Source organism: Rhinatrema bivittatum, chromosome 11 (assembly GCF_901001135.1).
Source record: "Rhinatrema bivittatum chromosome 11, aRhiBiv1.1, whole genome shotgun sequence".
In the NCBI taxonomy this organism is placed as follows: Eukaryota; Metazoa; Chordata; class Amphibia; order Gymnophiona; family Rhinatrematidae; genus Rhinatrema; species Rhinatrema bivittatum.
Genome location: NC_042625.1, coordinates 87,827,568 through 87,850,503, shown reverse-complemented (window position 1 = coordinate 87,850,503; position 22,936 = coordinate 87,827,568). Strand labels below are relative to the sequence as shown.

The 22,936-nt window shown below is 45.1% G+C and overlaps 1 protein-coding gene across 2 annotated transcripts; it reads right to left on the bottom strand.

Moving 5' to 3' along the window:
* Positions 1 to 4,907: 4,907 nt before the first annotated feature.
* FCN3 (ficolin 3) lies at positions 4,908 to 17,796 on the bottom strand. 2 transcript variants are annotated; one of them, XM_029619509.1, is made up of 8 exons: positions 17,638 to 17,796; positions 17,188 to 17,328; positions 16,874 to 16,936; positions 15,597 to 15,635; positions 14,811 to 14,938; positions 14,094 to 14,223; positions 12,670 to 12,804; positions 4,908 to 9,097 (listed from the first exon to the last, which is right to left on the bottom strand). In XM_029619509.1, the coding sequence occupies exons 1-8, from the start codon at positions 17,729 to 17,731 to the stop codon at positions 8,856 to 8,858; spliced, it is 972 nt and encodes a 323-aa protein (XP_029475369.1). In that variant the 5' UTR covers positions 17,732 to 17,796; the 3' UTR covers positions 4,908 to 8,855. The 2 variants fall into 2 exon arrangements, with proteins under 2 accessions (XP_029475369.1, XP_029475370.1); XM_029619510.1 differs by lacking the exon at positions 17,188 to 17,328 and having other exon boundaries at positions 17,638 to 17,793.
* Between the last annotated feature and the right edge of the window lie 5,140 nt (positions 17,797 to 22,936).

The following is a 22,936-nucleotide window of genomic DNA, read 5'->3' as shown; positions in this document are numbered from 1 at the left end:
TCTTGATGCCTTACCTTCTGCTAAGCCCCTTTAGTTGCTTTGTATAGATCAGTTTGTTGCCTAATCATGGGGTTCAGAGAAGGATTCTCACAGCAGTGCGTGACTAAGCGGAAAACGCAGTCAAGATCTAAAAGATTGCCTTGGGGTTAAAAAGGGGGAAGTGGAACACCTTTTTGGTTCGGGGGAGAGGGGGGGGGGGCGACAAATAAAACAGCTGCCTCCCCAAGTGCTCTACTTGATGTAAGCTGGGGTGAGAAGTTGAGAGTGTCATGGAGCCTGTGGCCCACTCCATTCCTCTGCCTAGGGCAGGGCTTCCCAAACCCATCCTAGATAACCTGACCCGAAAAACCTGGCTCTCCAGGACTGGCCACCCCTGTACTAAGAGTTTTTTCCTATCTGGTGGTGATGGGGAAACAAAAGTTTAGGTCATCTCAGGATTTAGGCTTAGACAACAAAGGCAGTGCTGGTAGGGCACCATGGAGCCTTAGAATATGCAAATTTATCTCATGCATACTCATTGTGTATATCTATATTCGTATCATGTATTCATATCATGTATCATGTATATATCGTATATATATATATATATATATATATCGTATATATGTATATATCGTATCATGTATTCGTATCATGTATTCGTATCATGTATATTCGTATCATGTATATTGTGTATATATATATTCGTATCATGTTATATTTATTCTACCTGCCTCTATCTTCCTTCCAGCTTGTCTTTAAGCCTCCAAGTTTTCCATACCTTGTTGATTGTAACTTTGACTTATTCCTTTTCCTGTTATCTATTATTTACCAGAATTGTTACCTCAGTTTTACCCTTTGTTAAAATGTAAACCGATCCGATATGGTTATCTACTATGAAGGTCGGTATAAAAAACTGCTAAATAAAATAAATAAATAAATATCCTGAAAACCCAACTGGCTGTGGGATTCTCAGGACAGGTCTGGGAAGCTCAGCTTTAAAGCCCCGCACCAGCACAGCTTCAGAGGGCTGCCACCATGGCGCTGATTACAGGTGACGAAAGGGTAAATCCAGCCCTTCACTCCTCCTATTTCTGCAGAAGGATTTAGTAACTTTCTCCTCTGCCAGGACTGGAACACATCACGCCCAGGAGAACCAAGACGAAAGCATTGGAGGCAGTCTCATTCTGAGCTGCCCAAAACCTTCCTCTTCCCACCCCCTAGGACATAAGGAATTATAGGTAATGCTCTGACTGCAGAGTTAATTGTGCAACACTGTAAGCCACAAGGCAGTGAGGTGACAAGCAGTTCCATCTCAGGGCAGTGTCACACAGCAGAGCTCAGCTACAAATATAATTATCATTGAGTGCCTTCCTTCATTTGGAATGAGGAAAGCTTCACAAAGATGAGATTTCTGCAGTGTTCTCTCGTCCTAGCATGATAGTGCCCAGGTAGAGATGCATCCAGCTAGGGTGAGAGAACATTGCAGAAATCTCATCTTTGTGTAGCTTTCCTCATTCTAAATCACATCAAATCTTCACTGATGTGTGCTGTGCTGTTCGTACGTCTGCCTGTGCATGTAAAACTGGCCCCCAAACCTCACCTCGCTTAGATGACCCTCCTAGTAGAAGTTGACTACTATGAGAGCCTTATACAGAGTCTCTCTCTCTCATAAATTGAATGTGTGTTGCGGTAAAATACCTACACAAAGTGGTAAGTGAAAAATTACCCTAACCATTACACTTTTTTTTTTTTATCACGGGTGCTAGCCATGCAAACTTTATAGCATTTTGCTGAATCTAGCCCCTAATTTGCTAGCTGAGCAACAAATCTCCATTTCTTTTTGACCAGGTCTTCTACCAGGGTTCTCCCCACCTCCCGTCATCTCATATACTTTTTCATTTGTGGTCAATTCCTTTCACCTAATCCTTAGAATCCTTTGGCATTATCACATCTCACTAATCTGTATTTTCTTTGTAATCTCTTTACTATTAACTCCACCATGTTTCACTTTCTCCGGAGAAGTTCCTTCTCTTTAAAGTTCCAACATAAGAACATAAGAAATTGCCATGCTGGGTCAGACCAAGGGTCCATCAAGCCCAGCATCCTGTTTCTAACAGTGGCCAATCCAGGCCATAAGAACCTGGCAAGCACCCAAACACCAAGAAGATCACATGCTACTGATGCCAGTAATAGCAGTGGCTATTCCCTAAGTTCCATATTAGGAGCTACCACCCAGGAAAAAGATCTAGGCATCATAGTGGATAATACTTTGAAATTGTCAGCTCAGTGTGCTGCAGCAGTCAAAAAAGCAAACAGAATGTTAGGAATTAATAGGAAGGGAATGGTTAATAGAACGGAAAATGTCATAATGCCTCTGCATCGCTCCATGGTGAGACCGCACCTTGAATACTGTGTACAATTCTGGTCGCTGCATCTCAAAAAATATATAGTTGTGATGGAGAAAGTACAGAGAAGGGCAACCAAAATGATAAAGGGAATGGAACAGCTCCCCTATGAGGAAAGGCTGAAGAAGTTGGGGCTGTTCAGCTTGGAGAAGAGACAGCTGAGGGGGGATATGATAGAAGTCTAAGATCATGAGAGGTCTTGAATGAGTAGATGTGAATTGGTTATTTACAGTTTCAGATAATAGAAAGTCCAGGGCGCATTCCATGAAATTAGAAAGTTGCACATTTAAGACTAATCGGAGAAAATTATTTTTCACTCAATGCACAATTAAACTCTGGAATTTGTTGCCAGAGGACGTGGTTAGTGCAGTTAGTGTAGCTGGGTTCAAAAAAGGTTTGGATAAGTTCTTGCAGGAGAAGTCCATTAACTGCTATTAATCAAGTTTCCTTAGCTAATAGCCACTGCTATTAATTGCATCAGTAGCATGGGATCTTCTTGGTGTTCTTGGTGCCAGGTTCTTGTGGCCTGGTTTGGCCTCTGTTGGACACAGGATGCTGGGCTTGATAGACCCTTGGTCTGACTCAGCATGGCAATTTCTTATGTTCTTAATTGCAGTTAATGAACTTCTCCAAAGACTTCTCCAAACCCTTTTTGAACCCAGCTACACTAACTGCTCCAACCACATCCTCTGTCAACAGATTTCAGAGCTTAATTGTGCATTGAGTAAAAACTAATTTTCTCAGATTAGTCTTAAATGTGCTACTTGCTAACTTCATCTGAAAGTGTAAATAACTGATTCACATCCAAAAATCATCTTTAACTGTCTTGATTATTCTATTTTACTTCTGTTAAATATTTTCTGTCTTCTGTGATCCTATATGCATATATTCATCTTTGGAGGGACCACTCATTATTTGTAATGTCTATTCTTCAGTGGCAGAAAAAATTCTGCCTGCCTCAGGTACAAGGTGGCCAGAAGCAATGAAAGTACCCAAATGAAATCTGTATATAGCATCTTGCATCCAAACAAGATCCCAATAACCCTTCAGACACCCGATCACACAATTTATAGCACTTCAGAAACAGAGACGCAGTTACTGTACCTCGGAGCTGGAAGTTTGGTTGTCATTTCCCTTGGCTGAGGTGCTCTGAGCGATTTGACCAAGGTCATGCAGGTTTAGGACTCAAAAGTCTCGGAGGTTTCTCTAACTCACAGTTTGCTGCTTTAAACACCGGAACATTCCTCCTTCCAATACAGAGCCACGCAATAATAATAAAAACCTTGTCCCATTGACAATTCAATGGTGAATATGCATCTGCCACCTCCCAAACATGTCCTCAAGGACTCCAAGCAGTCAGATTTTCAGTACATCCATTGTGTTAGCAATAACACACTAGGAGTCTGTGAAAGGCTGACAAGACACCCCTGGAGAGCCCACCATGAAATAAACAGTCCACACTTGAGTGATGGATTCCAAACATAAAACAGCAGCTTTACTCAAAAAATTCAAAAGTTCAAGCAGGCACAAAAAAATAAAAAATAAAAATCAAAGACACAGCCCAAGATAGAAATCTCAAACAGAACACACTTCTCCCAGTTTCCTCGAATCACATATGCCAAAAAAGTTCTTATGCTGCTTGAGCCACATCTTTCTTCAAAACGGATTCCCCTAGAATTCTCAAAAAAGCTTTTTAGTCTTTAGAGCTCCCCAGAAAGTTCGAGAATCCTTTTCTCAGTGCCTCACTGATGGCTGAGTTGACCGGGCCATTTCCTCTCCTTTTCCTTATGGTTGGACCTTGCACACTGTCTCACCCTTTCCCCCTTGACTCACTCGGCAGCGCTGCCTCTGCCCAATCTCCCTCAGCACTTCTTATTAATTAACGTCTCCCAGTGACTTGTGCCACTTACCATTTACAGAGCACCTCTCCCACCCCTCCCAGGTGACACTGCTGCCCAAGACCCTCTGAGTACTGGAACAGTCCCCATTCTGATATGCATGGGATATGGTTTCATGCGCTACCGATCATTCCCTGGGAATGTCGTTTCCTCTCTTAGACCCCTTGGCTATCCCCGCTAACCAGTTAAAGGGGGAAGGAGACAAGGCCCATCGGTGGCACCAATCCTGTCCCCTCCCCCTATTTCATTCCAGCCATACACATTCCCCCCCAACCTAGAAATAAGCACACTGGCAAAATATTTTCCCTTAATATTCACTGGCAGCAAACCGAGTCTACATTCCTCTCACATAACCGCAGGCACCCCTCTCCCCCCCCCCCCTCTCTGATTTCTGTACATCAATCCGGAGGACCTGCCAACATAAAAAGCTCAGCTCGCCTTTGTACCATGTACGTGACCTGCTTGCATCTCTAAAATGTCTTGATTGCAGCCCCATCTCGCGCAGGACCTAAGGCACTTTCTTCCCACGTTCCTGCTGCTCTCGCTCTGCTGAGCCGCTTTGACTGTGGCATTCAGGCGCAAGGTGGGGGTTTTCTTTTCTCTTTGCTGATTGCCTTTTGTGTTTTCTTTTGGAAGACAGTGGTCTTTTTTTTTTTTTTTTTTTTTTAATCTTGATCAGGTCTTGGGGTGCACTTCGTTCACAAAAGTCATTAATTTGGGTGCCCTGCCATTTCTTATCCAAGCTTCCTGTAATCAGTTTTGCACAGATGACATAAAAAAAAATAGATGGTGAGGATGCCAAGAAGTGCAGCCTATGGTTAGCAGTGGGAAATGTGGCTGCTGGAGTCAGACTACACGTACATGGAATATGATAACCACGAGATGTACAGAGGAGAGGGCAGAACAGTGCAGCTTGCCTACAAAGGACAGTCAACAGGCCCACTCATTCCGTCCTTAATACAAAGGCTTTTTCATGCCATAACATAAAGATTGTCTTTATGAAATCTTGTCAGGTGGAATCATTGTGGGATCTGATACCTTTTATTGGCCTAACAAGCAAGACGGTGTAGTACAGAATTCGAGAGAGCATGGGACAAGCACAGGGGATCTCCAAGAAGGGAGGAAGAGACTAACAAACTGAGATGTAGATGGCCAGACTGGATATTATAGGCCCATATGATCTTTATCTGCCATCATGTTCTATGTTTCTAAGTTATGAAGAAGTGAAGAGAGACTGACATTGCAACAGGAATTAAAGTGGTCAGACTACAGTCCTTATCTGCAGTCATATGTTATATTTCTAATGCCTAGGCCCCTGCTTTGGATCTGCACTATACATGGAAAAGATATTGCCAAGATGGGCACTCGGTGTTTGTACAAGGCAGAGAGGTGCCCTGCCTCTTTGCTATTAAGCTGTAGCCTTGGGACCCCTGGTGATCCTGCCTGGGAAAGCAGCAGAGGGAGGGCAGGCGCTATAGACCACAAGCTTTTGGCGCAAGCTGATGACCCCCCTGCTCGTTTTTCAGGAGGAAGCTCTGGAATCAAAGAGTTGCACAGGCAGCCAGTATTAAATACATTTGGGGAGAGATCAAGATACAAAATGAACTGGCCCAAATCAGAACACTTGATCTTCAAAGACCAGCTACCAGATTTAAACACAACAGAATTAGGTACATGCAAGGGAAAAGCCCAAATCAATAATCTAGGCACATACTGGGCAGATCCTGCTGAAATAATGCCACTGGCCCAAATGAACTATCTTATTACACACATTTTATTCCCAAATGCATACTTTATTAAACTACTAAGACTGTATTTTTATTTCACTTGGAGCCATGAAAGAACCTGGACTGAAATATGTAAAAAAAACAAAAACATGCTGAATGCACTCAATCCCAAACACCATTACAGAACTTTCGATGTGGTGCAAGGTGCCTGCTCTGACATCATAGGGACTGGGCTGTAAACCAGAAAATGCACGTACAAAGAAAACAGACAGTGGAAACTATATAGTACTCAGTCTCTGGCAGGCTTACATAGAACATATCATGTATTTGCATGTCTGAGATTGCTTATGGGTAGTGTTTGCTTTCGATTCACGGAGATGATACCCCGATGACATCGTTGTCACATTACTGGGTAGATCCAGTTGTGGAGTACTTTATTGAGTCTCTTTCATGGTGCTGAGCAAATAAAATGGGATATGCCTAACATGACATGTCCTGGTGAAGATCTAAAGTCATTGCTAGAACTGGAACAATGGTATTGAGTTTATGAAGTGAATACTTTATTATTCTTAGAACATCGCTGGTGAAAGATTCAGTAAGGGCTCTGATTAGGATAATGGCAGTGAAGGCAGTCATATTGTTTAAGAATATGGTTTGAATGTTTTATGATGCTTGATTTTAATTGGAAGTTTGTAATTTATATAATTTATATAGTTTATATACAAATCACCCTTTCAAGAGTGATCATGGATGTGCACCTCTTAGAGTGTTAGTTTGTATTAGTGGTATAAAAGATTGTCACAGTAAACACATGGTACCTACACAATTTCTCTATGAGATTCAGTTTTATTATGGCTTTGTTTTTTGTTTTTTTGTTTTAATCCAAACAGAATCCTAGCAGGCTTTTAAAGCATCACTCCAGAAACACAATTAGCCACCTTTGGGGCAAGAGGCCATGCAGTCTGTGCAGGTACAGCAGATAAGGGCGATCCAGAGGTTACACCTGGGTGAACTGAGATAAACTCATACAGGTGTGTTACTCTAGCTACTCCTAGTGGCTGACTGCCAGTACTGCAGCGCCAGATCTCAGCTGCAGAAAGCCATCCCACAGGAAGCTGAAATTAGAAGCCAATGGCTCTTTCAACAAGCCAAGCACAGGAATTATCCAGGGGTATAATATTCGCATGTTGGTAGTTCGGCATATGATGGATAAATCATTTATGAATTATAGGCTGGGCTGTTGTTTTAAAATGCCAGGGAAACACACCAGTGAGATGTGTTTCATTTTGTGTTGTTTCCAATCCAAAATTACACAAAAAACAATGGATTTTAGTTTTCTTTCTGTCATTTTTGTGTGTTAACCCCCCATAAGAAACAGAAAAAGAAATAAAGACAAAACAAAATGAAAAAAACTAATGAAACAATTTTTTCTGCACACACCTCTAATGAATTATTTGAAAATACAGAAGTGTAAAATCAACCTTTCTGTCTACCTGTACAGATCCTGGGCTAGATATCTTTCCAGCCACTATGGTGAATATTGTTTTAAGATACTGTGTTGCCTTTTTAGCACTAAAGTACTGGGGTAACTTGCCCAGAGAGGTGGTTATAACCCTAACTGCAGTGTTACAGCTGCACCGGGCTTCCAGGGCATTGATAACACCCTAACTTCATTGAGCATGGGGAGGCTGCATGATCTGGACAAGAGCCTCACCAATCTGCTGACTGGCGATGAATACAAAGCTTGGTATGAAGACAGAGAAGGGTCCTGGGTATTGGATGAAATATTGGTCTTATAAGAATCAGAGCTGGCAAGGCTTGACCTGGCAGCAGGTAGTGGTGGACGCCAGCACTTTAATCAGATTTGGGGCCTGCTTAGGACAGATGTGGAGGGCAGAGGTAGGAAAAGGGTTGGGAGGTCAGGTAAAAGACATGGGGGAGGGATGGAGTTGGCATTGGGAATTTATATGAGCAAAGTGGACGAATATCCACTGGGTAGTCCCTTTTTGCTTTTATCTGACATCAATTAATGTATTATTATGTAACAGTGCATGTAATGTTGCCCCCGAAAAGTCCAGCACATCCAGCACGACCCAGCTAAGAAGCTACTGATTAAACCTTTAACTTATCCAGTGAAGGTTTTGCTTTACAAGGTAAATTCTTTTTTTTTAAATTTCTGTAAAGCTGACAAAGTCTCCCTTATTGTTTAGTCTTGTGTCCATAGAAGATTAATTGATTGGCTCAGCCCAGGCTGAGCCGCTGAATGTTTAGCTCTAAAATCAGACTTCTTGATAGCTGCACAATTTATGGCATGGGTATTAGTTCGTTTCTCATTAAGAGTTTCCATGAGCATGTGAGATGAAGTGTGCTATGTTTTTTTGTTTTTTATTTTTGTTTTTACATTTTTTCCTTGCCAAATTAATACAAGAAAGGGATACAATTTGTTTTTGTGCTCTAAAGAAAGAAAATTTAATACAGTTTAAGAAATTATTTCAAGAAGTTGGCTGTGTATAACATGCTTCCTGTAGGTATATAGCACTACAATATAGTGCTGTAGCACTACATAGGGACAGTGCAACTTTTAAAGTTAAAGTGATTTTCTCTGCAGTTCAGGGCTTGGTGCATACCAGGTTGATAATCTTTGTTACTTACCAAAAGCAGGGATATAAGTCCATGCATGTACACAATAAGGTACAAGCAGGAGTGGATTTAGCCTGGCTTTGATGAGATTGTGCAAGATGGCGAACCTACTTTGAGCTACTCACTAGATAACTGTTTCATTTTTCCCCCAGACTGGCCTCAGCTTCCCTTGAGATGTCCGACTGGCTGGGAAAGGGCTCACTCTATCGAAACTTCATTTCCGTATGCTTGTACGAGTTGCCGATGCCTCTGCCACTTTTCCAGTCAATGCCGTATTTTTGTGCTTCCTGGCTGAAGGCTGGGTAAGGCCCATTCAAGTTGGAATGATAGCAGCTGTCATACCACCAGGCGCCACGTACAACCTGGGCACAGTTCTGCTCCATACCATCGCTGTCCTTGTCGTAGGTAGAAAAGGGTTTCCCAGAGTGCGCTGTTAGGGAGTCCCCTAGAAGCAAATGCCAAAAGCATTAGGACCCCAGAGACCATACGGAATAGGAGGGGGCACTGGACTAGAGGGACCCTGGACAAAAGAGACTGAAAGCTTTTACATTCGGTGTGCTCTGCGGAAACTAACAAAAGTATTCTGTCCAGGAAATAGTTCACTGTGAGTTGGGGCAGTGGGAGACAGTGCCCACAGATGCTGAAATCCTGGTCTCAAACCCAAATGGCACCAGTGAAATGAGATTGTCATTCTCAAACCAGTTTTAGAATAATGGTCAGCCTCGGGGCAGGGAGAGGGCTGATGCAAGTCAGGCTAGAGAGCAGTGGCACCAGAAATAATTCTTATGTCAGGAGGAGGAGAAGAGAATGCTGACAACTCCTTCTGCTCACTATGTACAGCACAGGCTTACAGGTTCTACTTTGTATTTCAAGCCAGAGCGCTGCTGCTGCATCCCCAGCACACCTGGCTTCGGCACCAGTAACTGAGGTTCACTGGTAGACCTGTTGGGGGGAAGGGAGGTAGAGGACTCGGGATGGAACAGCAGGAGGTGCTGCAGGTCAGGGCTAAGGTGCACTGGTAGTGCTTGTGTGGGGGTCTCAGGACTAGAGTCGCAGGGGGTGCTGCAGGGCAGGAATGAGGTTCATCATCAGAACTGTGTGTAGAGGTCTCAGTACTGTGTAGTAAGGGTTGTTATGTGGAGTTAATTAGTAGTTTAATCCCCACAGCATCTGCTCAACAGACTCAGTGGCAGGGGAGGGCATGAGGCTAGAGTGGGGCTGAGTGCTCGGCCCCTGAAAGCACACCCCTAATCATTTAAAAGTACCTTCCTGTTTTGGGGGATGTATGGGGCAATATTTTCATGTCATGTACCCCCAAGGAACTTTTCAGTTTAGCCAATACTGAGCTAGGTTGTAAATGCTTCTTTAAAATTCACTTAAAAAATATCCACTTTACATATCACAATCATTCAGCCGAAGGGAAATGATAAAGAAGCGTCTGTAGCCTGAACCCAGCTCCGATAGGCATGGAATCCACTCCAAGATTTCCCTGCTCTGTCCCAGATGTTACTAATAACCACAAAGCTAGAAGCAGCCCCCTCTGTTTTATACTCTGAGTCTAAGGAGATAATTTTAAAAGGAGTTTCATGTGTAAATGTAACATACTCTCGTAGCAGTTTTAAAAGCCATTTACGCATATAAAGTGCACTTAAACATGAATATCCTGTGGACAATTCAATGGCCAATATTATAGCAATTTTCAAAGGCTTACTTTACATATGTAAATGCACGGGTAAAGTGCATTTACAAGTGTAAAACCCAATTTTAAGTGTGTAAATGCTTTTTAAAAGCAGGCCATAAGGTTCCAAGAACTTGATCTGGATTTCTCTGTCCCCCCTGGACTCTGCTACTAAGCCACACTCTAACCTAATCTTTGGTATCGATCTTTGTGACATGGTGTGGACTGAACTGGACAGAGCCACAGTCTGTGTAGAGGAATTGCCAAGGGAGGTCCCTGTTGTTTTAACAGAATACTGAGGGGCCAATGCAAAAAAAAAAATGCACCAAAAGCGGACCCTGAGTGTTCAGCACCCACTTTCCTAATGCACGCTCAGGCACCTCTCCTGGGGGAGCCCTGCAATATTTAAATTAGAGGTTGCACTGCCAAGAAGGCGCTAGGGTCGATTGTGTGCTGAATTTATCGGCATCCGTTTTCCTAACCAACGCACAGCCATGGGTTCGGGAAACGGATGCTGGTTAACTGAGCATCCGTTTCCCTGACTTTTCATTCCTCCAACTTAATATATCGCCACGATATTAAGTCAGAGGATGTATAGAAAAGCAGTATTTTCTGTACAACTTTTCGGGGTGCTGAGAAATTAACGCGTGCTCTGGGACTGGACGCACATTTTTTTTTTTGCATGTGGGGTGAATAACTAATAGCCTCATCAACATTTACTTGCATGTGATGAGCGCTATTAGTTTCGCGGCGCATTGGACGCACACTGTGGAGGCACTAACCCCCTTATAGCATAAGGGGTGGTGGACGTGCGTCCAAAACGCGCATCTGACCGGCTGAGCGCACTGTTTTGCATTGGCCCCTGAGCATGAGATGTGTGGAAAAGGTACAGACAATAAACTACTTTTACTTAGAGAAAGCAGCATGGTGGCACAAAAACAAACAAAAAAAAACAAAAACTGGGAGGAGCTTTCCAGCCTCCTCTCCTTGGAGCTCGGCATCTCAATGTTTAGCCAATTTCACAGGCAATTTCTTGTCAAAGATACAGGCTAGATAATAGGGATGTGCATCCATTACATCCATAGAAAGTACACGTGTACCTCGCGGACTTTATAAAAATGGATAGTATGTGTGTATTGTTAATAATGAGCTCTGCTGTTCAGCTTGGAGAAGAGATGGCTGAGGGGGGATATGATAGAGGTTTTTAAGATCATGAGAGGTCTTGAACGAGTAGATGTGAATTGGTTATTTACACTTTCGAATAATAGAAGGACTAGGGGGCACTCCATGAAGTTAGCAAGTTGCACATTTAAGACTAATTGGAGAAAATTCTTTTTCACTCAATGCACAATAAAGCTCTGGAATTTGTTGCCAGAGGATGTGGTTAGTGCAGTTAGTGTAGCTGGGTTCAAAAAAGGTTTGGATACGTTCTTGGAGGAGAAGTCCATTAATGGCTATTAATCAATTATTCTTAGGGAATAGCCACTGCTATTAATTGCATCAGTAGCATGGGTTCTTCTTAATGTTTGGGTAATTGACAGGTTCTTGTGGCCTGGTTTGGCCTCTGTTGGAAACAGGATGCTGGGCTTGATGGACCCTTGGTCTGACCCAGCATGGCAATTTCTTATGTTCTTATAAAGTCTGTGAGGTATGCACGCACTGTGAAAACGGATGCAATGAATGCACATCCCTTCCAGACAGTGCCTCGCCCTCCCATTTCTGGGAACCAGAGCCAAGAGATGCCGGCAGAGCCCTGGGAGAAAGTTTGAGGGCAGAACTACCACTCAGAGAAGTTTAAGCCTGCTCTTTGCATTGACTGGGTCAAGATGATGTTGTAGGGCAGTGGATCTCACCCCGAACCTCAGGGGTTACTTGACCAGTTAGATTTTCAAGATATCCCCAGTGACCATGCATAAGGTAAGATTTGCAAAGAGCAGAGTCAGTGCATGCAAGTATATTTCATGTATATTCATTTTGGATATCCTGAAACACAGACTAGCGGGGGAAGGGAGCGGGAGGGAGGGTGGTCACCGCTGTTGAGGATGGGAGGTAAATAGATCAGGTGCAGAATGACTGGTTTACTCTGGTGTTGCGTTAGGAACACTGCATCATGCTGCTGCTCCTAACAACAGGCCAAGCCAATTTGTCAACACCATAGTCTTGCTTTTTCCTGAATCCGTACTCAGCAGATCTGCCAGCACCATTCCAGTGTTCTGCGCTATGGGCTCCTTCGGTTCTCAGTTTATGAATGGAATATTGGGTCATGCAACAAATCAATGCCTCTTCCCTGCCATTACTATCAGAGCAGCCACGGAAATTAAAGCACACTCTCGCCTCACCTGCCGAGCCCTCCACAAACTGTCCCAGGACCAGCTGGTACTTCTCATTTTCTCCACGGAGCTGGAACCCCTTGTACTTGGCAAAAGAGCGTCCACCGCTGAAATCCAGCAGATCCACTCGCAGCTCGAAGCTTCCTAAACCCCAAGGGAAATGTCAATTTATTTGGCACACAGAGTGAGCGGGAATGCAAGGTCAACACCACGATCCTGGCAAGCGCTCAGCTCCGGCATCAGCCTTCATGAAAGCCTGAATGGCAAGAGCAAGGGAATTAATGAAATTTGAGGGGAAAGGGGGACATTTTCAAAGCAGTTTTATGCTTTGTAAGGGGTATGCAAAGCACAGTTTTGCAGATACTTTTATGCACACACTAAATAGGTGGTGTAGGGTAGCAGTGGGGTGGGATAAGGAAGGATATGCCTGCTTTTGATAAACCCACATGCACAGGGCTGCACCCGCCCTTTGTGTGTTTGTATCACGGGGGGCTCCAAGCACACCCAGGAATTTTCAAGGCAGAATTATGCACATAAATCCACTTTGCAAATTCTGACTGAAAATTGTGCAGGCTGTTCGAAAGTGACCCTCCCCATGTCAAAAAAGCACGCTGGAAAAAACATGGCAGAGAGGAAGGACTGAGCAGTATTTCTTTGATAATATGTTTAAATAATATTGTTTCTGAAACATTTTAGCCTCACAAATAGATTCTATAGTCCAGTGGTTCTCAACCTGATCCTCGCGTACTCCATTGTTAGTTAGATTTTCAAGGCATGCAAAGTACAATGAAGTTACTAGGTGTGACATTTAAAACTAATAAGAGAAAATATTTTTGTTCTCAATGCATAATTAGGCTCTGGAATTAGTTGCCAGAGGATGTGATGACGGCTTTTAGTGTACCTGGGTTTAAAAAAGGTTTGGACAAGTTCCTGGAGGAAGAGTCCATTAACCATTATTAAAGGAGAGTTGCAGAAATCCACTGCTTATTCTTGGGATAAGAAGCTTGGGATCTTTCTACCCCTTGGGGTCCTGCCAGGTTCTTGTGACCTGGATTGGCCACTGTTGGAGACAAGATACTGGGCTTGATGGACCTTTGGTCTGACCCCGTCTGGCAAACCTTATATACTTATGTAATGTGCATAAAATATATTTGCATGCACTGCTTCCATTGTTTGCAAATCGAGCTGATACCCTGAAAACTGGACTGTCCTGGTGATCCCCACTGCTGTGGACCACTCGTAATTCTCTAATGGCAAGTTTACATTTGTGGTAAAATGAACATTTCAGGTAAGAGGAGTAATTACTGAGCTTTTTTAAATTGTTGTTTTGTTTTTTTTACCCAGATATTTAGAAGCTAAATGTAACAGTGTTTGCATGCATCAGCCAAGCTGCAGACCAGGCATCACTGCTGTCCTAGAGCTTGCATTTTTACCATCCTTGGTGAGCATGTGGATGTTGTCATTCCCCAGCCAGAACTCAGACTCGTGCCTTCCAAACCCGTTCTTGTAAGACTTCCAGCCTCGGAAGAAATCTACTGACCCATCCTGTCGCCTCTGGAACACCTGGGAAGGTGAGGAAGGGAAATCCTATATGACAGGGATTACTGATGGACTGAAGATGCCCTGAGGACCCCCTTAGATCTGACCCTGTACAATGAGACACAATGGGCTTGAGAGAAAGGGGGCAGGCATGAGATTTCATCGATGCAGTGAGATAGAAGTGGAGTGACCACCTTGACCAGCTCAAAATAAGGAGCATCTTAGCCAAGATTTGCTGAATGCAAGGGGGGGGGGGGGGTTGGGGAGGGGGTGAACAATTATTCTGCAGGGAAATTGCAGCAAAGTAACTCATGTTAGGATTGTATCTCTCATGCTGGGTGATAAACATTTATAGTAAAGCAAATTTCTGTTTCTTCTAGAGGGTGCAACTTCTTTTAAGGGAATCCATTCCAAGAGGAACCTAACCAGGGCTTTTGGCAGATGGAATCATTTATAGCTGCGGATGTGTGTATCCATGTCCTGGAAAGTAGGGCCCATTAATTCTGCATGGAACGTCTTGTTAAAATCTCCATTCTTACTCCCTTCTCACTCAAATCAACCCCACTGCACATGGTCTCTCTCCCTGAAGCCTATAGGACCCGAGGACTCACCAGCCACCCTCCCCCATCAGTGTCCATGTCACAGAAGACTCTAAGTGACCGGCAGCCTTGCAGATAGATGGTGAACCAGCCGCTCAGGAAATCCCCTCTCTCCAGCAGCTCCAGACAGCTTTTAGGGCCTGTAATCCAAGCACAGTCAAGGGAAAGCATTTTCTCTCTGGTAGTGTATATGCCTGAAATTACACACACACATACACACACGTACACACACACACACGCACACACACATGCACACGCACACACACACACACGCGCACACATGCACACACACGCGCGCGCACACGCACACACACGTGCACACGCACACACATGCACACACATGTGCACACGCACACACACACGTGCACACGCACACACACACACACAAAGACTATATCTCATGGTTAGCAGAAAACATATGATTTTCATGACTGGATGATGAGAATGAATGAATAGAGGGGAATGGAGGTGGGGGAGAGGGGGAGAGGGGTTGCAGTGGGAATAAGGTTTATCTGCACTTTACCATTATACAGACCGAGCACTTGGGAGGCTGAGTGCTTTCCACAGTGAGACAAGGGTCTGCTTCAGAGCCCAGTCAAGAATCTTCTCCCCCAGTCTCAGTTCTCACACCGGGGAAACAATCCAGGCCAGGGCCAAAAGCAAGGCAGAGATCCTCCAAAATTAGCATGAACTGTTATTTCATAAGCAGATGCTTCAAAATCACCAATGGGTGGGAATTGCCCATAATTTACAATAAGACTGATTTTTTTTTTTTTTTAGGAAGTCAACAGTGCTTACCACTCTGGCACAGAGCTGAAACTGTATCGCTTGACTCCCCTAATGTGAAAACAAAACAAAACAAAACAAAAAGTGTTTACAGACAAGAAGGATATGGGACTTTCTAAATTGCTGCAAAGCATTGGAAGCTGGCTCAAGTACCCCTGCCCGTCTGCTCCCTGGTGGGCTCAGATTCCTGGGATCCCCTAAGGTGGAATGAAATGAGCCAGCTGAGAAGTTAAAGCCAAGCTTTAATGTACGGATGGGGAAAGCTGAGACAGGTCCACCTGGGACCTCCAGGTGCACTCCCCCCCCCCCATTACAGGGTGACCACCGGTCCCCAGATCATAAAGCACACTTCTCTGCCTGAGATTTCAGCTCCCACTTTTAGGGGTATTCTCAGCACTTTGCACTTCATATAAATAAGCATTTTAAAGACTGTTTTAATCCAGCCATTTGTCTCTCTGGACAGAAGCACAACTTTCATGAACGGTCACCAATGGGGTCCAAACTTTGGAGGAAAGAGTAGCATGGGACCAGCACCCACCCTGATGAAAATGACCTAGATCCGGTAATGAGGAGGTCGTTTTCAATAGGGTCAAACTTGAAAAGCGCTAGGAAGTCCCTATCTAAGCACACCTGGCTTTCCCATGAGGCACAGCAGGCAGCTGCCTAGGGCGGCTGCAGTGATAGGGGAGCCTCCTCTACCTCAGCTTCTTCTCACAGACATCGTTCAGCCTGAGCGGTGGTGTCCCCTCGGACCTACCCTCTTTAAAGACACAGGAGTGCAGGTGCTGGCACTCGGAGCCCTGTGAAACAGAACTGCTGCCAGCCTAGTCCTGTGCGTCAAGGGGACAGGGGTGGCAGGAGAAGCTGCTGGGCGGGTTGAAAGATGAGAGAGGCTCCCCAACCCTTACAGCACAGCACATCTTTGGAGGGGGATCTGCGCCTCCTTGGAGGAGAATTACCCCACTTCTGCTCCCACGTACCTGAAAAGGGATCCCCTAGTTCCTGCAACCTCGGAGGAGGCTCCTTCCCCTCCCCCACCCCCTATGCCTACAGGCACCTAAAAGGTAAGTGGAGCCCTTTGCATACAAATGGTTCTCGCCGTTCTTGATTTTATTATAAGGAGCCCCTCCCCCCCAAATCCTCTGCAGCAGAGATGAAGGAAAGGACTCACGCCCTTGCTCCTTATGGCCTTAGCCCAATCGCTTCCTAATCCCCCGATGCCCTGCACAGCTTGGGATATAACCTGAAGCACATGTCTGTCCTTTTGGAAAAGACATGAGGATATTTACCAGGGTCTCCTCTGTCGCCTTTCGGTCCTGCTTTTCCAGGAATTCCCTTTTCTCCCTGCAGCCCTAAAAGAAGAGCAGAAAGGAACGAGAAGCAAAGCAAAACCAAGAAAACAAAGTCATATAAAACAGAACAATTCCTAGGAAAAAACGTACAGAATGTAAAGCACACATTCAGCATCAAAAGGCAGAAGAGCGGAAGGAGAGGAGAAGATCCTTCAGCCAAACACTCATCCATGCAAGAGCTGCCTGTGTCTACCACCACCCTCTGCAGCCGTCAAAGTCCTTATTTACCTCCTCTGTCCCCCATCTCATACCTTGCTTGCCCGGTTCACCAGGTTGACCCTTTTCCCCAGCTGCTCCAACCAATCCTGGGGGTCCCAGAGCTCCAGGAACTCCAGGACATCCCTGCAGGATAGAAAGCCTGTCAGACCCGGAGAGCCCCACTACCTTCACATCTGCGAAAGAGAGAAGATGGATGCAGAATTAGCCTGGCACGTTGGGGATTACCGTGTTCGACACCGGCTGCCTTCTTCTCACCAGAAGGGGGGGTCAGACCCATCATCTTCACCCCAGAGAGAGGCAGCTAGAGAAGCGAGGTGAGGCAGGCAGACTGCAGAGGTGGGATGCACACTGACAGAGGAATAAGGGAGACAGACAGACGGACTGAGGAGACTGACACTCAGGGGCGCCCGAAGCCAGAATGGCCTGCCCCAAGAGGCTGCCCTGCCAGAGGTAAAGAGAAAAGCCGCCCAATTGCCTCCTACCCGGGCAGGTGGTACTATCGGGCTGCCCATGGACAGCACGGGCAGCGCACAGCAGGACAGGCAGCAGGCACCGTGGCAGGATATTCTGATGCATTGCTGGACTGCTCTTCGTTGGCAGATTGATTCTCCCTCTCCTCCTCTTAAACGTTTTCTGGAAACGAGGATAGCATGGCTGGGGAAGGAACTTCATTTCCCTCTATTGTTTCATGTCACAAAAGCTTTTGGGCAGCGGAAGGTCCTAGAACATGTTTTCCCCTGGATGGGGAGGAGGGCTATAAACAAAAAAATGAGGCTGGGTGGGTAGGCACAGGGTCTTTTGCACATTCAAACACTGCAGGGGAAGAGCTCTGAGCATAACATCCCCCCCTTGTAATATCTCTTAATCTGCTGCGATTTCTGTGACCTCCAGTAAGGGCTGGTAAATCTGAAGAAGTTATTTACTGAAGCCAGCAAACACACAGACTGCGAGCACCCCAGGCAAATGTAATAAATACCAAAACACTGGCCTTTTTTTTCTCAGACTTTGTGCATCACTTCATTATATAATCCAGCTACCTAGGAGTGCCATTCTGTTTACGAGTAATGTAATGCCATCCGTGCCCTAAATGATGCCCTGTGAAATAGCGAGGACGAATTTCCTGCTGCCTGTTGCGCACTAGGAGCAAGAACAAAAGCCAATCGCTGCTGTGCCAGAGAGTCTGGATTGAAGTAAGACGCGCTGTGATGACGCTGCTGGAAAAACAAAATGGCTCCCTCCATGGGTGGCTTAGGCAGGTTAGCTCTCTTTTCACCCTGTGTGAAAGGCACCTAAATATTTACCGCTATTACTAGCAATGGTAACATGGGATAGACTTAGTTTTTGGGTACTTGCCAGGTTCTTATGGCCTGGATTGGCCACTGTTGGAAACAGGATGCTGGGCTTGATGGACCCTTGGTCTGACCCAGTATGGCAGGTTCTTCTTAAATCTTTGAATATTTACTCCCAAAAATGTTTCAAATGGAGAATATATTTTTCTTTTCGGTAGACTGTATTCATGAGAGTGTAAACGGCAGTTTTTGTTTAAGAATGCGAGGGCATGGAGGTGAATGACGCAGTTAAGAGGGTGACTCTCCTTCTTACAATAAAGACAAGTTTGGGATGCCCATGAATATGAACTGATTGAGACGCCTGCTGCAGTCAATAACCTTCAAAAGCAGCCCAGTAAGGAACATACCCTTCAAGTCTTTAGCATGCTGGTAGTCTCCGGCAAACTGCCTGCAGATCGTCCGCAGCTCTCAGTGCCATCATCAATGTGGACTGAAGGCCAGATAATTGCTGCAGCCAGGCCCGGCGCCACCAGGTGTGCAAACCGTGCAATTGCAGAGGGCGGCACACCCAGTGGGGCATCGTCTGGAGCAGGGAGAAGCCTGTGCTGCTGCCGGTGGACCCGATCCCACAGGTGGCAGAAGAAGAGGAGGCCCGTGCTATCGCCGGTAAAACCGATCTCACCAGTGGTGGTAGGAGGTCTGTGGTGCCGCCGGTGGACCCAATCCCACCGGGGATAGAAGGAGGTCCAAGGTGTAGCTGGTGGACCCGATCCCATTGGTGGTGGAAAGAGATCTGTGGTGCCGCCGGTGGAGGAATGAATGTATGTGTGTGTGAGTAAAAGGAAGGCTGCCTGTGATGAGTGTGTGTGTGTGTGTGTGTGTGTGTGTGTGATTGGGAGGCCTCCTGGGATGGGTGTGTGTGTGTGTGTGAATGGGAGGCCTTCTGGGATGGATGTGTGTGTGTGAATGGGAGGCTGCCTGGGATGGGTGTGTGTATGTGTATGCGAATGGGAGGCTGCCTGGGATGGATGTGTGTGTGTGTGTGTGTGAATGGGAGGCTAATGGGGTGTGTGTGTGTGTGTGTATGTATGTGAATGGGTGGCTGCCTGGGATGGGTATGTGTGTGTGTGTGTGTGAATGGGAGGCCTCCTGGGATGTGTGTGAGTGTGTGTGTATGAATGGGAGGCTGCCTGGAATGGTGTGTGTGAGAGAGAGAGAGAGAGAAAATGGGGGTGCAGGTGGATTCCAATCTGCCAGCAGCTGACTGGAAATCAAAAGTTCCCAGGCATAGAGAGCGTGAATTTTAAAATCCTTTTTAGTTTTATTTTTCAGGTGTTATTTCCTCTGTCTGCTGTTCTGAAATATTTTATTAGTGCTTGGGACATTTAAAAAAACGTATATGAGTTTTTAGTTATTTGATCTTTTAATCATTTGCTTTTTATGAAATATTATTAGTATGTTTTTAGTATTATGATTATGTGTTTATTTTTTCTTGATATTATTGTTTGATGTTTGAGGAATGGTGATGGCTCTGTTTTTCATTGTTGCACTGCATAGAGAGTCTGGCTTCCTGCGGTTTCCAGTTCAGTTTTTGTCTGCGCGTTTGTATTTCTGCTTTATGGTTGCTCTGTTCTGTATTTGGTGAGGGTCTGTTTATGTTCTGCATGTGGGACTGAGGTGAGGCTTTCTCCTAATAGGAAGTGTATTAGAGTTTTAGGGCTTTCGGAGGGTTAAGCCCACACCCAACATACATCACAATAGGCCTAATACCTTATGGGTTCCAGATGTCTTTTCTGCAGGGATTTCTGGTCGGCATCACAGCAGTGCATGTAAATATAATGGAAGGGATATTTTTCATGTAAAATATAAATGCATAACTGTGTGTTTGGAATGGAGCAGGGTGGGGGCGCGTTGGGTAAGGTATAAGGATCGCCTGGGGCATCTAATACCCTTGCACCAGCCATTGGTACATGGGAGGGGGGGGGAGTCAGTTTTTAAAGTTTGTATCACTGAAGGGAGTTGGGTGTTTTTTGGGTGGGCCCAGGACAGAGAATGAAAGAATAGGGGCAGCACAGTAATAGCTCTCCCAGGACAGCAAAAACCCTAGCACCGGCCCCGGCTGTAGCCATGAACAGTTTGAAGGAAGAATGATCAAGGAAAGGAAACTCCAGAATGGATCAATCTTTGCCATCATTTTTCGGGATGGCCCTTGCTAATGCCCCTCTCTGCATGTCCCATAGCTCATATCTGTGACGCCTCAGAAAACCTCGCATTAAATCTGTGCACTTTGCACCTGCTATTTTGTGTGGGCAGTCAACAGGGCTTAAATAATGGATGGACATTTGGAACGGTCATCCAGGTGCACCATTTTCCTCTTCGATCTGTACAAACCCCCCCTCCCCCCCAGGAACGCCGCCTCACAATTCAGCACTGGGGAAGCCCAGAAAGCAAATCTTCAGCCAGTGGCAGGAGTGCGTTACACTGACGTTTAGGATCTGAGAGAACAATTGAACACGAATCCAAAATATGTTTAGCCAAGGTTTATTAGAGGAAAGTTCAAAGTTTCAAAATCACACTCATGTGTTTCAAAAGCAAGCTCCAGTCCTATTACAGTTCCCAGACACGGTCCATGTTTTGTGGGAAGCTGCACCAGGGAGGGACAAGGAAGAATCCTTTTACGTGTTTATCCGAAAATAATAAATTAGATAACCTCTTGTGAGGTTTGCCTTATCGCCACTCCCTTATTGGTTGTTGAAACTAAATTTTCAGCCAGGCCATTTTGTCCAGACTGAAAATCTCCCTGTCCACGTATCAGCACTTTCTGTTAGCTGGAAGCTCGGCAAGCTGCTTCAGTGGAAATTCAGGCTCGAGGGGCAGACCGGCTGCGCTACCTGCCCCTTCCTTGGGTTTTGTCACTCCATGGCCGGAGAGGAACCTGAAAGCCAACCTCAGAAAGTGGAACCACGAGGAGCTGTGATAGGGCAACGCGACCACCTAAAGAGGATCCCAAGAAAGAGCTGGGCATTGTTATTAACAAGTTTAACCCGCCGACCTAAGACCCTGCTACCCTCGACTTGTTTAGTGCACTACGGTATGAAGAGCTGGAGCTATAGCACTAAAACGGTATTGATAGAGGGGCAGTGCCAAGACTTTACCAAACTGTGCAATAAACGTTGGGCAGAGCTGCTAACTTTGTCTTTTGAAGAATAACCAAGGTACTTTTTATTTATAAAGGGGTCGTCACCCAAATTATTTTTGGTTTCTGGAGGGTGATTGGTGAAAAACCCCCAAACAAGAAAATCTTTTTCATGGCCTGAAAAAGGATATTTGGAGGGCTCGCTCCCATCCTCCCGGGACCTGCCCACAGTCACCCACCTCCACATGCAATCTTAGGTTTGCATTCTTGAGTTCTCAGACCAAAACAGATTTAGTCTTGCTTGGCGTGTGGGTGAATGCGGGCCAAAATGTTGCCACAGTCATCCAGCTCCCTTTACTTCTGGGAGTAATTTTGACATTTAGGGGGGGAGGGGGGAATACAAAATCTAGCTAGAACAAACCCTTTTCTTTTAGTGTATCAGATATAAGTTTAGGACAAACACAATTACCCTCCTCTATTTTGGAATGCAGATTAACGTTTCCCAAGCAAAAGTTGATTTTAAAGGGTCAGTGCTGCTTTTCACACTGGAATCGCAGCAATCTCCACCCAAAATTCATTTTATGCTATCCTTATGCCTATGGTGCCCCAGATAAAATTCACGCCATCTCTCTTATCCTAACCTTTGCTTCTTTTTCTTTTCATTCACAAATTTACCCTAAAGAAAAGGCGAGAGAGGAGAGATATGATAGAGACGTTCAAATATCTCAGAGGTATCAATACACAGGAGGTGGGTCTCTTGCAATGGAAAGGAGGCTTTGGAACTGAGGGGGTCATGGGATGAGGGTGAAAGTGGGTAGACTCAGGAATAATCTAAAGAAATATTTGGATGCATGGAACAGCTTTCCAGTGGAGGTGGTGGAGACAGGAACGGTATCTGAATTCACAAAAGCATGGGGCAAGCACAGGGGATTTTTGAGGGCATGGGAGGGATTGCATAGCTGAGCAGTTGTGTGCATGGGCAGATTAGAAGTGCCGTAGGATCTTTTCTGCCACCACGGTTTATGCTTACATCACCTGTGTCTCTCATACATTTTTACTCCACACACTTTTGATATACATCATTTTCTCAAATGCACTCCTTTATTTTTCTCTGTCACTCAGAACACATCCCCAGGACAGTAGAGAAATCAGAGCACACAAGCAATGTTGTCAATCTACATTACTTTTTGCACTATAAAGTACCACTACATGCCATCAATTTTGTATCACACAAACTAATTTACATACATATCACTCACAGCCCTCAACTTACTATTCACCATTCATATTTTTTTCTGCCATACACAGCACTTCTGAGCACAGGGGATACAAAAAAATAAGAGCTCAGAAAATATA

Coding starts and splice junctions, on each gene's coding strand:
- FCN3 (XM_029619509.1), bottom strand. CDS start 17,731: ATGCATCAGAATATCCTGCCACGGTGCCTGCTGCCTGTCCTGCTGTGC. Junction 16,937..17,187: donor TGGTGAACCGGGCAAGCAAG/GTATGAGATGGG, acceptor CTCTTCTTTTAG/GGCTGCAGGGAGAAAAGGGA. Junction 9,098..12,669: donor GTTTGTGGAGGGCTCGGCAG/GTGAGGCGAGAG, acceptor ATTTGCTTCTAG/GGGACTCCCTAACAGCGCAC.